The sequence below is a fragment of the Macaca thibetana genome, chromosome 9, assembly GCF_024542745.1.
Source record: "Macaca thibetana thibetana isolate TM-01 chromosome 9, ASM2454274v1, whole genome shotgun sequence".
Lineage (NCBI taxonomy): Eukaryota > Metazoa > Chordata > Mammalia > Primates > Cercopithecidae > Macaca > Macaca thibetana.
Genome location: NC_065586.1, coordinates 6,460,710 through 6,476,074, shown reverse-complemented (window position 1 = coordinate 6,476,074; position 15,365 = coordinate 6,460,710). Strand labels below are relative to the sequence as shown.

Sequence of the window (15,365 nt, the reverse complement as noted above, 5' to 3'; positions counted from 1 at the left end):
GGCTGGACAGAGGAGGGCAGGGTAAGATGCTGCCGTGAGTCACAAGAGAAGTGATGCAGAACTGGTGGAGGAGGAGATGAAGCCAGTGGGTCGTGGGGCACAAGGGGAAGGGTGAAGTTGAAGCAGCGAGTGAGGGCTGGGCGTCACGGCACCAGCACTGAGCGGGCAAAATGAAGGAAGAGGCAAGTTTGAAAGGGAAGGCAGGGAGTTCTGTATGGGACCTGGTGAGTTGAGGGTCCCCTTGGAGATAGCCAGGAGAGAGTTGAATGCGTGACTTTATTGCTCAGACAAGGGGTCTATGGGGGGCCTAGCCCCTGCCTTGTTCGGAACAGCCTGGCCAGTCAGTCTTCTTGTGCACAGATTGTTGTCGTAAAGTATGAGACTACCATGTGTTACACAATAGACCACCAGGATGGCTGAACAGTATGCAAGAACTTTATTGGCCGTATCAGTTTGCACACCGGGAAGAGACGGTCTTCGGCGTGTAACGAAGGTGCTCTCTCTTCAAAGAGGGAAAGTACAGGCTGCTTTATGCCTCCCAGGGTCCGTATTACACAATAGAGTCAGATATATTCAGAAAGTTTTGGGGGAAAATCTATACATATTTGTGAGGGGAGTTAAGTGCAGCTGCCAGGGGTAAACATATATCCAACATACATCCCATGTTCACTTTGGGGCACGGTTTTAGCATTAAAATGAGGTGTTAAATTTGGCTCTTTATGTTGAAAGGCAAATTATAGGACACAGTGACATTTTGTGTGCGGCATCTGTAAGCTGCTGAAACTGGCTTGAGGTCTGCAGGTGCTTAGGAAAGAATGCCTGTGAGGCTGGTCCGCTGTCCAGTCAGAGCTGCAGGGGTCTGGGTTGTAAATCAGAGTTAGGAAGGATCTCGCACATCGCCTGATTATTCTTATTATTAGGGAGACTAGCAAGGGTGTGGCTTTTCCTGTAGCTGTAGGAATTTAGGAGGTTGTGATGCCAGCCAAGCCCTGGATCCTCCACCCCTGGGTAACTTTTATTTCTTTAACCTTAGAGTCCATCTTAGTTGATGAAGGGGCAACTGTCTTGGTTTCTCAGATCACATGTGAATGGAGAGTGAAGATGAGACCGACTGAAATTTAGAGCGCACAGAGGACAGATCACACAAGCTTAGTCCTGAGGCATGCTATTCCAGCATATATATTTTTGTACACAGAAACTCTCCTTTCTATTTTAACACCCAGGGAAATCCCCTCCTCCCTACCATTGGCTCTGAACACCAAAAGGCAACCCACGAAAATCTTCTATGTTAATTTCTTTCTTGTGTATTCATTACACATCTTCTGGGCTCTTAATATAGCTGGATGTTTTTACATACACATATACATACATATACACACACATATATACTTACATACACACACATGTGTATATCTGCTAAATGGATTGTGGTAATTTACATACCCAGCAGCATTGTATGAAAGTGTATGATTCATTTTGACCTTACCAACATTAAGTAATAGCATTTCAAAAATATCTGATAATTGCATAGGCAAAAACATATTGTTGTTTTTATTATATATTTTTCTTTTCTTTTTATTTAAGACAGAGTCTTGCTCTGTTGCCCAGGCTGGAATGCAGTGGCATGATCTTGGCTCTCTGCAACCTCTGCAGGGAGCCAAGCCATTCCCCTGCCTCAGCCTCCAGAGTTGCTGGGATTACAGGGACCCCCCACCATGCCCAGCTAATTTCTGTATTTTTGTAGAGAGGGGGTTTCACCATGTTGGCCAGGATGGTCTCAAACTACCAACTTCGAGTGATCTGCTCGCCTCAGCTTCCCAAAGTGCTGGATTACAGGCATGAGCCTCCACACCCAGCCTATTTTTTATATATTTTAAATATTATAATTCTTTTTACAGCTTAAATTAGGACTTAAAATGTTAGTTTATCCTCAGATAAAATGCATTATTAATTTCTAATGTTATTTTATTCTCAACTGTGTTTGCCTAACTGCAAATATTCAAAAGAGCTTAAATACCACAGAACCAAAGCTATTTTAATTTTTTAAAAGATCTGATCATTTCCCTTTAGTAATTTGAGGCTACTTTTGATTACTTTAAGATTTTAATTTAATATGCAGCTTTTCCATATATATTCTTTTTACTTTGTCTCTATAATCTCTGTATTTATAATACATGCCTTAAAATACCCATTGCATATATTTCTTTTCTTTTGGGTTTTGAATTATCATACAGTAAAATGGACTTTTGGCTTTGGTGTACAGTTCTGTGAACTTAAGTCTAGATTTCTGTGACCACTAGAACAATCAAGCCGGAGAACTGTTCTGTCTTTCCCCCAAATTTGCTCATGCTGCTCCTCCCTGCTCCAACTCCTGGCAACTACTGATGTTTTTCTTCATATAGTTTTATCTTTTCAAGAATGTCATGTCCATGCAATTACGTAGTGTCTTATTCTGCATGTCTTAAATGGCTCATATGGCTGACCATTTTTCCACAATTAGTTGCAGCTATGATTTTTGTATCCTGTATAGCTTGTGCCTTTGCAATTTAGTTTCTTGGGTCATAAACAGTGCTTTTCTTGCCAATGTGTATACCCATAGTATGTAAGAATGATGTTAACTTACTTCTGTTACACAAACCATAGCTATTTCCCTGGATAGGTCTTTACCTTTAAGTTAGGTTATTTTCTTTAAATGTATAAGACCTTACCAACAGAAATAACCACTTGATAAATAATATTGTAATACTCTGGTGATCCAGTCTCATGCAGTATCCCTAAATCTGGGAAACGCTGTAAAAAAAAAAAAAAAAAAAAAAAAAAAGATGTTATCTTAAAGATGCATTTTTTCTTGTGTGTAGACATTGGAAACAGACTAAATATGTAACTACAGACTTTAGTAAGGCAGATCGTAGAGCTACTGTCAATAGGGTGTCGTGCAAGAATGACAAGGAAGCCTGAAAAGATGTCAGAGAAACTTGAAAAAAATTTATAGTAAAATGTTAACTTAAAAAGCCAAATATAATTCCATACCCACAGGATGATCATAGCTTGTAAGAGAAAAACAAAAAACTTGCTAATTTAAAAAGACTAGGGAAAATAGATCAAAATAGTAACTGATTTCTTTCATTGGTGGAAATCTGGAAAGCCTTTTTACTAACTTTGTGTGTCTTCTTTATTTTTCATCATGATCAACTAAAAAGCACTCTGAACAACAGAGAGAAAAGCACTCTGTGCAGTTCAGGTGTAAAATGCTGCCGTCTGCCTGAAAAACTCACACCTGGGCTTGCAGTTCTATTGAATGATGTGTGAAGATTACCACACAACTACCTATTCTGTCTTCTAGATGTCAAGTGTATGTCAGGTCACGTCTGACATACATTTCTAAAGGTCTGTGACCAGACCTTTAGAAAGAGGGATACTGACTTGGCTGTCAAACAGAACATACATGTGTTGGTCAAATCATCAAAATGCTTAGAAGTAACAGAATAGCGCAAGTGAATCTGGTGAAATGGCTGTTTAATCTGCATTGCTTATTAAGTAAGAAATCATTGTCTAGGCAAGACCTTCAGGAGGAGAGAGGGTTTTGCCCCAACTCTCTTCCTTGCTGTAATGGAAACCCTGGTCACCCTGGAGGTTTCCATGTCTTCCTGAGATAGCATTTCCCAGTCACCTGCTGGGCTGCTGTTGCCTGATTAGAAACCCAACCTAGGAATAGCAGGGTGACACCAGAAAAGGCCAGAGTGCTTTAACTCAGGCTTTATGAGTCAGTGATCCCTCTAGACTCAAACAGAATTAAGGAAATCTTCAAAAAGTCCCAACATGGCAATCACTCCCATCACTGAAGATGATTCTCAGTGATTTTTCCTGATTTGTGGAGAAATGAAGTTTTGTCTAAAAGACCCAAGTGGCCCAGGAAAGAAGAGATTCTCAAAGAAACTCTCTCCGGAGAATTCACAGCTGTTAGCCCCACTCCTGCCTGGGAATTCTAAACTCATAGGGCAAAGGGGGCCCCCTAAAGACAAATTTGTAAGTCATCTACCTGCTAATTCAGCAACGTGATAGATACGGAACCCAGCAAATCATGATGTTTACCCAACCGTCTCCATTAGATAAACTTTCCAAACTCTACAGGAAATTAGGACTTCATTAATATCTGTGAAATTAACAGCACCTGTCAAAAGCTCCTAATTTGTGTCTCTTGTAGAATCAAAGAACACTGGCATTTAGCATACAAGAGATACCTTTTGGCTTAGCTAGATGGGGTATTACAGGTCCAAGATTTCCAGGTATGTTACAGATTCTCACTTCCAGGTCTTTATTATTTCAAACAGTTTTCTTTCTTTACACAAAGGCAGAAAAGACAACCAATGGTTTGTTTCTTATCTTTGGCTTACTTATGAAAACTTAGAAAAACAAGTATAAGTATAAAATGGTCAAGAAGAGAGACAGAGCAAGGAAGTAACTTTTTCACTGAATACCAGATGATAGTTTCAGATTAATGGGACCTCGGGAAAGTAGGTAAACAAGAAGGGGTATCTAGTTTATATAAGTGGCCAGAACACTCAATAATGGAACAATAGGTGAAGAATTAGACTAGATTCCTGGATTTGTAGCCAACACTTTGATAACTATCATCTAAACCTCTTGGAAAGCATAATTACTGATTTTGGGGCTTTTATGAAGTATTTTGTTCATCCTTAGATGATAAAGTCCTATTTTATAGTAGTCAATGAGTTTAGAGTTTTCTATGTGGTTTGTGATGTACAAAGGCTTAGAGTGTGTGTGTGTGTGTGTGTGTGTATGTGTGTAACTGTGAAGAAAGCAGACCTTTTTGAAAATGTCTGAAGTAAATAAGGATCAGCTGCTGAATGCCTTGGGCCAATCCCATTACACACATAAATAGACCATGTAAGAATTTTGTGGTGTCATATTTAACTAGTGTGACTAAAATAGACTCGCTCTTTATAAACTCATTTTCTGATTACTGTGTGCTGTTTCCGGGGCACCTACTTGAATAACAGAAGACATAAAATGTTGGAAAACCTTTGCCTCACTCTCCAACCATTGGGCCTAACTCCATTAGGTTGAGTGGAATTAACTCTTGAGTTACTTCTTACTAGCGAAGTTGAGTTCAGACTTTCAGAAAGCCTCTCCCCTCGGCAAGTCAGTGTGTGGTTTTGGGTGAGTCCAGCAGTGTCTTCTGCAGAAGGGGAAGTGAAAACATTTGTTCAGATGGATAGTGGACCTTTGTGAGGTTCTGGCTGTCCATGATAAAGCACTGGCTAAGTAGACGTGGGACACCAAAAACAGTATCTTTTATAGCCCCCAAACAGCATTTGTCTTGTGTCGTTTTCCAGGGTGCAACCATGTCGCCATTTCTTCGGATTGGCTTGTCCAACTTTGACTGCGGGTCCTGCCAGTCTTGTCAGGGCGAGGCTGTTAACCCTTACTGTGCTGTGCTCGTCAAAGAGTATGTCGAATCAGGTAAGTTTGAGTGGGTTTTCAAAGCAGGGGAGGAGGAGGAAAATCCTGCTATGAACTATGTATAAAGCAAGGTCTTCCAGGACATTTGACATCATCTGGTGGAACCAAATCCTACCATTTAGGACACTGATGACGCCCAGCAAAGCCAAGGGCTTCCTTCTGGACACACATTTCGTGATGGACTCTAAACCAGGACCCGATGGCCCACCGGTGGCTCTATTACACCATCTCATTTTTCCCACATATACAAAAGGAAAGAGACAGTTGGGTTGAGAAAATTACATAAGGAGTTAATGGGAAGGAGCTCTAATGAGCTGAAGTAGAACATGGCCCTATGTAGTTAAGCCTGGTTACTTTAAATAAGTCTAGGTAGATTAAGACTGCATAATCTTCCAACCAACTCTAAAGACTACTTACTGCTGCTTTGGCAAACTTCAGTGGATATTACAAAGCATCTATAATTAGCCATTAGAGTCCAAATTTCAGAAAACATACTTTTGCACTCACTAAGGTCTTGGCTGAATGGAAGAATCGTGATGTTTCATCAAGTTTAAATGTTTACAGGCAGCTCAAGGTGAGGGGGAAAGTGGGACAGCCACCCAACGTCCCATTTGTGGGTTCAGAATGTTCCGTTCCAACAGCCTTATGTGTAGGGAATTTCTCTGTGGGCACATTGACCAGCTTCCGCTCTCTGAGAGCCTCAGCTCCGCATTGTAAGTTTGCTGTGGATTTCCAAAGGAAAAGTAGGAGGGAGTTTAGATCCCACAACTCTCCTGACTGCACACCTTTTCTTGTTTCCCTACGTGCATTTTGATTTTAGCAGACACTTTGTAGAGAATGATAATGACAATGGATGCAGGCTTGCAGTAACTGTGGAAGCCGTCACAGTTCACTTACACAAAAGTGTTTACAGAGAGACCACTGCAAGAGTGCTGGGGCCAGAGCATAGAGGGAAAAAAAGTCAACTAAATAAGCAGAAGGAACTCAGGAAGACTGCCTTCCCTTTAGAGCATCTATTCTTGCAGAAGAAAGTGGCAATAAACAAAAATACCAACAGCAGGTAATGAAGGAACAAAAAGCAGTGTAAAGAAGAGAGGACTGGGGGCAGGGATGTGTGTTATCTTATATAGGGTTGTCCTGCAAAGGCCTGTGAGCAGGGACATTTGCAGATGCAAGAAGAAACTGACTCAGATGTTGAGAACCTCCTGCCAGATGCTCACAGTTCACATTTAGGGGTTCCCAAACCTACTATTTTGCATCCCCCACCAAAAGACTTTTTGCTTCACAGCTGACTTTGTCCTTCCAGCCACTCTGAACACATCAAAGCCAGGGAGACTGTCTGAATCATCTTGATTTCCTTTCTGCCCAGAGTTCTCTCCTGTTTAGTTAAAAGTGTGAATGCCACTTGCTCCCAACCTAAAACCTTTCAAATGTCACAGACATCTTTGAAGTGTAAAATGTCTGAGTTTTTCAAAGCCGCCTTTGACTTAATGGGTCTCCTGGATCCAGTTCTCTTTACCCTCTCAGTTCTCCCTGACATTTGCCTCCTGAGGGCCTTTTTTTTTTTTTTTTTTTTTTTTTTTTTTTTTTTTTTTTTTTTTATTGCTTTTGGCCTTGCCTTTGAACTTGGTCTAATCAGCCATGTGGATCGAGAGACCTTGTCAGAAAAGAAGGAAACTGGTTTTCCTAAAGATTAGCCTGTGGAGTTGGAGGGAGTTTAGAGATTTTTGCTTTTGATTTTATTTTGGGTTTGTTCTGAAAAGAAATCACTCTGAATATTATCATTCAATATTTACTTCTACAGAATTTAAACACATTTCAGTTCTTGGAGTGTAAGACTGTGTTTTCCACAATAAGCCAACAGAACAAGGACAAACAGACCATGGGACTGTGGGGCTGTGAGTCACTGAAAACGGTAACACTCTAGATAGTCAGGATCCTCTGTTTAGGTAATTACACACGTGGTGAATGCAAATGTAAAAAGTGCCTTGCTTCGAGGATGTTTGCCCCTTCTCGGAGGATTTTTGGCCCTTTTCTCCAGGCACAGAGAATGGTTACCATCAAAAGGAATTATCCAAAAGGGAAGCTTCAGGTCTGTGGAAGTAAAATGTTACTGTGATCATTAATATTGCCATTGGTTTCTAAAAAGCCCAATCTCCAGTCCAATTTTTTTTAACCAACCCACAAAAACTTTCCCCTTTCTATTCCACCTTTAGTAATCTCATGGTTTATATCGTTCCTAGCCAAGTTTATCTAACATTTGAGTTTCAAGCTTATTCAACTCCTTGTATATCCCCAAAATAAATACTAATTTAACAAACGCTAAATGCCTGCTCTGCTTAGCTTTGTGTGTTGGACGGAAGGGGCCCTCGAAAGTTAGAAGGGCTTTATTTCCTGGCTGTAAGCGGATTTTTCCCCTTTTGCTTAATCGACATCTCTGAATTGCTAAATCTGCCACTTAATGTGCTTATATCACAAGAAACAAACCCTCAAATGCAGGTTTCTGCTTCTGAAATGATTAAAGAATAAATACCAGAGAAAATTCAATGTGCATGAAAGACAAGGAAAAACTTCTTAATTAGCAAACTCTTTGCCAATCACAGTGCGGCTTTAGGGAGGTTTCCCCTAAACTGACCTTCCCGTCTACAGATTCATTACTATTTCCAGGGCTGCTACCTGCTTACCTTTCCTCACTTGCAGACTTGCAGTCTGCTTCAGCCTCGCTGGCTCCATGAGTGAAGACCAGCACCACCTCTCCGAGTTGCCCATCAGCTTTTGCTGAGGGTGCATGGTACATGTAAAATGTATCTTCACCCAAGAATTAGAGAAGGAAATAATGGCTCATTATGTTTTAAAGATCATTGCCTCTTACTGTATTTATGTCAAATGGAAAAAAATTTAAATATTTATTAAAGGAGCATTCATTATACGCTTAAATTATGCCACTATGTCTTTCAGATGAACACGCAGTAGTTTTGAATTGACTATGTTTAACCCGGGGCCAGTGAGGTTAATCAGCCGTAGGATTAACACGACAGATTAATAAAGGAGAATCTCAAAGGCATAAAAGATTTTTTAAAAAGTTTGTTGCTCAGGTGTTTACAGCCAGAGTGAAGCAACTAACTGTTGATTAGGAAAAGAACATTTTGAAACCAACCCGATAGTACCATAGACGGTTGTTTTTGGCTAATTATAGAAATGGACCCTTTTGATCTTAAAGCTTGGAACTTTCTGAGTTTCTTCCTCAGGAAAGGATCCCCACACCTCTCAAAAAAATATTAAAGAACTGAAACTTACCACATCATGGCATCCAGAGATGGAAGTGCCAGGCTCCTGGTTCATTGTGATTGGTTCCTTACCCCTCCCAAGTTCCTGTTTTCTCATACAAAGTTACATTTCTTACCTGCTATATAAATCCCTAGTTTTAGCCGGTCTTGGAGATCGACTTCAGACTGAGCTCTCGTCTCCTTGGCTGCAGCACCCAATTAAAGCCTTCTTCCTTGGCAATTCTCGTCATTTCAGTCATTGACTTTCTGTGTGGTGAGCAGCAAAACCTAGAACGCCTGGTGTTTCGGTAACAATTTCCAGTCCAAGGCATTAGCAGATTGTTGTCTGAGTTACCTACATTGGAACTTATAAGGTTCAATGCATCACCTTGCATCTAGACCGGGGGACTGTCTCATTCTGTCCCATATTGTCTCTGATTGTTTATGTGCTGCTTTTGTCTCCCCAACAGAATTCTATATCCCAGAGAACAGAGGGAGCAGGTGCTACCGTTGAGTTGAACTGAATTATTTTCCAGCCCTGGCTGAAGGAGTAATGAGAACTTACCTTTCTGTTCCTAGAGAATGGGCAGATGTATATCCAGAAAAAGCCTACCATGTACCCACCCTGGGACAGCACTTTTGATGCCCACATCAACAAGGGAAGAGTCATGCAGATCATTGTGAAAGGCAAAAACGTGGACCTCATCTCTGAAACCACTGTGGAACTCTACTCGCTGGCTGAGAGGTGCAGGAAGAACAACGGGAAGACAGAAATATGGGTAACGTTGTGTAAAGTGTATGCACCTAAGGGATAAGCATGATGGTAACAGACGACTGGCTCAGAACTCCATGTCAATCTGAAGGTGTGATTACACTGGCCTCGGGTCACCAGGCTCCCTACCACTTCCTTATTGGTGATTTGACAATGGCAATGGTTATTCTTGATGGGCTGTAGAACACATTGACATCTTCAGATGCCCACATCAAAGAGATGTAGAAAGTCTCTTAGACTATGATAAAGTGTTATTTATTTAAAACTGTTAAAGCAGGCTTGGAACATCTTAAATTCCCCTTAAGTGGGGGATGAATTTTTGTCTATCAATCCAGTTGTCAGTTTCATTCACTTTTTCAGTTTTGGGAATAATATTTGTATATAAAACTTAATCAAGATTTATCAAACAACAACTAATGCTTTTTAACTTAGAAATTACTTGTTTAATCCAATAGACTCAGAACACATTGAGATATCAAAATCTTAATTTTATTAAACTTCATCAGTACATTTCTTTTTCTTTTTCTTTTTTTTCTTTTCTTTTTTTTTTTTAAACAGAGTCTTGCTCTGTCACCCAGGCTGGTGTGCAGTGGCACGATCTCGGCTCACTGCAAACTCAGCCTCCCGGGTTTACACCATCCTCCTGCCTCAGCCTCCCAAGTAGCTGGGACTACAGGTGCACGCTGCCATGCCCCGCTAATTTTTCGTATTTTAGTAGAGACGGGGTTTCACTGTGTTAGCCAGAATGGTCTCGATCTCCTGACCTTGTGATCCACCTGCCTCGGCCTCCCAAAGTGCTGGGATTACAGGCGTGAGCCACCGCGCCCGGCCCATCAGTACATTTTTAAAGTAAGTAAAAAGCTATCAGAATGTGAGAGGATAGAACAAAGATCCATTTAATGTTTGGTCTTTTCTCTCCATATTTCGACAGTTCCTACAATTTTTTTCAGCTGTAATGAATTCACTTAGCTTACTTTGACTAAGAAGTGCATCATACACAATTCATCTTAGCACACCAAGTTGTTAAAAACCTGGATTATGGTAGTAAATATTTAGAAATGTTAAAAGGAAGGGTAAAATAATGAAAGCGTTAAAAAAAATTCTAATGAAAATTTCTGAGGCACAAAAGAAAAGAAAATATATCAGTAAGAAACTGCTTTTACCTGATCTGAAATCCAGAAAATATTTTCAAATGTTTATATCATCTGTGCCAAAGGAGAGAATCCTGACTTTCTGCTTCTTACTTTCTATAACTGATTTTAAGAAATCCACTCAAAAGATTTTCAAGTCACAGGTTTCAAATGGGAATGACATAAACCTAAAAACTAGGGTTTTGTGTCAGTTTTGTATTTTTGACCTAAAAAAAATTAATGCTTTTTAAGAAAGTATAAAAATCTTTGCTTGCATCGCTGAAGTAATCTTTAGAGACAAATATATGCCAAGATTTTTAAAAAGGTGCTCATGCCCATGCTTAGCTCTGTCCAGGTAATTCAGTTGGGCAGTATCTACTCAGCACTTGTGTGTTGGCTTGGGAAAAGGGTTCCTGGGGCTGGGCGCGGTGGCTCATGCCTGTAATCCCAGCACCTTGGAAGGCCAAGGTGGGCAGTTCACCTGAAGTCAGGAGTTCAAGACTAGCCTGGCCAACATGGCGATACCTTGTCTCTACTAAAAATACAAAAATTAGCCGGGCATGGTGGTAGGTGCCTGTAATCCCAGCTACTTGGGAGGCTGAGGCAGGAGAATCACTGGAACCCAGGAGGCGGAAGTTGCAGTGAACCTAATTGTTTTATTAGGTAGAAGCAGGAATGGGGGAAACTGAGGAAGACCAGTTTATTGGGTCTACCTAACTTTTTTTTAAAAGAATCGTCAATTCCCCAATTTTAAAAATACAGTTCTATTCATGTTTCCTTCTCAATTAATGAAAGGATAAGTCGGGGGGCGGGATCTTTTCGTTAAGTAGTCTTCACTGATATGCAGGTTGCCGTTCTGTTTATATCTCTTCAAGTTGCATATGATTTCTTGCTTAGGATTTTGCTTATTTCATCCTTAACAGACTTTTCCTTGCATTCTAGGATTATTTAGACATAAGCACATGGTGGCATTCAGATGCTCATTTCACCAACTAGCACACTTTTTGCACTTTTAAGCTTTGGTGGACTTTTTGTTTTGTTTTTTTTTTTTTTTTTTTTTTTTGCCAAGGTTATTTCTTAATTTACTTTTATTTTAAGGGCCAACAGGTTGTTTGGGACTTACATTTTCCCTTGCTTCTTTTGGAATCTACATTTCTAACGCTCATTTCTCTAAAGAAAATGATATTCTCACATTTGCCTTTCATGTCTCTCAATGCCATATTGAGAGACACTTTTTGTTTCCCCAAGGTTGTGACTGTTTTCATGGCTATCTCCTATTTGCTCCCCAAAGTGTACTGGAATATGGCTTTCTATGGGTGCTGTTTTTCCAGGAGCTAATTGCTTTAATTTCTCCATCACTACTAAGTACGGAATATTGCCAACTTTGTGGTCACCTGGTGCCAATTTTCACTATTCCATTTGGAAACGGGCCCCTTGCCATAGCTCTTCCATCTCCATTTTTGCCTCCATCTTTACTCCTTATTCCACAAGCCAGAGATCAATGGTGCATACCTGCCATGTCAAAAGTACTTTTTTTCTATGAATCTATTGAAACTCATATGAAAATGTATAGTTGTCGCAGCAATGCAAGCTTATTTTATCACAAAATTCTCACAGCAGTAATGCTGTGACATAGGCATTGCTATTATGTCCGTTTTTCAGCAATTTCCCAAGACGGTGACTGGCACAAGGTCGCATAACCAGAAAATTATTTAGCCACGATTCAAATTCAATCCTGAGTTCCACAGGACATTACTTGCTATTTCTTAGTTACTCTGGCTCACCTGGCTAACCCACGGACATAATGACCAATAATGACCTTCAAGTCATGTTCTTTCTTATTCTTTTTGGTCTGTTGATGGCATAATGGGATGGTTTAATAGATTAACATCAGTGCTCAGGTTGTCTTGGACTTGGATTTGTCCTTTCTTCTGCTTATGTCACTTCATGGGAGATCCTACATCATCCCTTAAAATGACACTTTGTTCTGCCCTCTTATACATAATAATAGAGTACTGAAGTATATATTTATATACACTTATAAATTCCTTCCCAGACCAGTGTAATTAGAATTTTCTTTAGTGGAGGATCCAAGACTTACCTAAAAATACAATCTCTCTTTGTGAAAGAGAAAAACCACCCCCACTGAATGCCCTGATTAACTTAGGCATGCATCCCAGGTAGAAAGGAAGACAGGGGCCTGGGAGCAGCCTCAAAGAGGCAGGATTTATCTTTCCCTTCAAAAGAAGAGCTTTTTCCCCAAGGAAGCCAGTCCCAGTGCCTGCGATTCTTTTGTCATGATGAAGATCTGGGTCTTCCCTGTGACAGTTCTTCAGATAAGCAGCATCACCGCACCAGAAAACCGAATAGAATCTGTTTTAGGATTTTATTTCTTCCTCATGTAAGTTTTTAGATCCAAATAAAATTAATGAATTGCTGGGATGTTTTAAGAAAAGAAAGGCGACTGTCACAGTTGCTACAGTCGTCTGATGACAATGAGTGTGCGTACAGTGGAGAGTAACAATGATTGTATTCTGTGTTGGAAATCTCTTGCCATCGTCAGTAGCCAGTGATGTCATTGAGCTCAGGGCTTGTTTCGCATTCTGACTGATGTTTCTCTCCTTCTCCCAACCAGTTAGAGCTGAAACCTCAAGGCCGAATGCTAATGAATGCAAGATACTTTCTGGAAATGAGTGGCAAGTGACATTTCTTCTTCCTGTTTGGGGGTGAGGAGGGCATGGCCTTCTCCTCAAATGCAGCTTATTTTACCTTTGCAATTATTGTAGAAAAGAATAAAGAGGCACAAAATTGTTTTAAAATTCTCAGAGACACTCAGGCATGACTTTAAAAGACACTATCTGGGCCAGAAAAATGTAGAAATATAAAACATTTACAGCCCTTGTTTTTAAGTGATGTGAATCCATATGCCCAATGCTCTTAGACTCCGTCTTTATTTTAGTTTAGGAATTCAGTCTAAGTACAAAAGACTGTTGATGTGTGGTTATGTGTGTACACACTGTCTATGTTTAAATGATGTGTTCTAACAACCTGCCATATTATCAGTAGAATACAAATTAAGAAGTAGATAAATATGTTCCATAAAATTAGTAACAAAATGCTAATACTTGAAGTAAGTCACCTCAAGTCCTTTTAGGAACAAGAAAAGGTGAGAAAACATATAGCTAAAGGGTTTTGGTTCCACGTTACATGTGGACTTTGGCCACAGAAGTTAAATTTCCCGGTACAATGTGCTGAGACAGGCTGTCAGGGCTGAGTATGTGAATCAAATCCGCCTACTTATAAAATCCTAAGCCACAGCATGGACATGTAAATTTACTGATGGTAAACTCACTTCATTTTTTCCTAAATTAGTTTTACTACCAAGAAGAAGCAAGTTTGACCTCATGCATTTATGGTGCTTTCTGAGTTTTGGCTTACCATATATAATTCCTCCGGGTCTAAATTCAAACAAATACATCAGAGAAATACAATATTATGAAATAATCACAGAAAACATTATTATGAAATAATCATAGAAAACTCACCAGATATTCGATGATATTGAGGCCTGGGTGATTCATCTTTTAGGTGTGATAATAATATTGTGGTTATGTTTTTTAAAAGGCATGCTAACCTTTTACAGATATATGCTGAAATATTTTAGATTAAAAAAAATGATACCATGGCTTTGCTTCAAAATAATCCAGGGGCATGGGGTGTAGGATGGACAGGGTATACTGAAAGACAGTGGCCATTAATTAATAATTGCTGAAACTGAATGACTGATACATGGAAATTGATTATAGTATTTGCTCAACTTTTATGTATATTTGAAATTTTCCAGAATAAAAATTTTTTAAGAGAAAGAAAGCATTACTGAGAAGGGAAAAATGTACCGGAAATTTTATTTCTTTTTCCTCTTGGAAGGTGTAGATATATAGTACACATAGTACAACTTTTGAATTGGCCGAGGTAGAGTGATTGCAGGATATCTGAATAACCAGATTTGCATAAAAGGTGAAAGTGCTGACCTAAATAATAGTATCAATGATGTTTAATTCCTTGAATAAGAGAAATACATTCCTCCCATTAGTTTAAAGCATGACCCAATGTAAATTGAAAAAGGGTCCTGTCTGGGCATGGTGGCTCATACCTGTAATCCCAGTACTTTGGGAGGATGAGGCAGGCAGATCACCTGAGCTCAGGAGTTCCAGACTAGCCTGGGCAACATGGCAAAACCCATTCTCTACCCAAAATACACAAATTAGCCAGAGCTGGTGGTGCATGCCTGTAGTCCCAGCTACTTGTGAGGCTGAGGTGGGAGGATGGTCTGAGCCCATGTTGTCGAAGTTGCAGCGAGCAGTGATTTTGCTACTGCACTGCAGCCTGGATGAGAGAGAGAGAGAGAGAGAGAGAAAGAAAGAGAAAGGGAGAGAGAGGAGGAAGGAAGGAAGGAAGGAAGGAAGGAAGGAAGGAAGGAAGGAAGGAAGGAAGGAAGGAAGGGAGGGAGGGAGGGAGAGAGGGAGGGAGAGAGGGAGGGAGGGAGGGAGGGAGAGAGAGAGAGAAAGAAAGAAAAAAAAAGAAAGAAAGAAAGAAAAAAAAGAAAGAAAGAAAGAAAGAAAGAGAAAGAAAGAAAGAAAGAAAGAAAGAAAGAGAGAGAGGGAGACAAGGGGGAGGGAGGGAAGAAAGGAGAAAAAGTGTCCTTTGAAAGAA

General features: G+C 40.1%; 1 protein-coding gene across 4 annotated transcripts in view; it reads left to right on the top strand.

Annotated features, from left to right (window-relative positions):
* PRKCQ (protein kinase C theta) overlaps window positions 1-15,365 on the top strand; it is a 144,316-nt gene that overhangs the window by 55,964 nt on the left and 72,987 nt on the right. For 2 of the 4 annotated variants that reach the window (XM_050804611.1, XM_050804610.1), the window contains exons 2-4: window positions 5,358-5,484; window positions 9,330-9,529; window positions 13,288-13,348. In XM_050804611.1, the coding sequence (XP_050660568.1) occupies window positions 5,367-5,484; window positions 9,330-9,529; window positions 13,288-13,348 (379 nt within the window). In that variant the 5' untranslated portion in view covers window positions 5,358-5,366. Of the gene's footprint in view, window positions 1-4,391; window positions 5,182-5,357; window positions 5,485-9,329; window positions 9,530-9,574; window positions 9,614-13,287; window positions 13,349-15,365 lie in introns of those variants that run through there. The other 2 variants (XM_050804612.1, XM_050804613.1) reach the window with 2 other exon arrangements.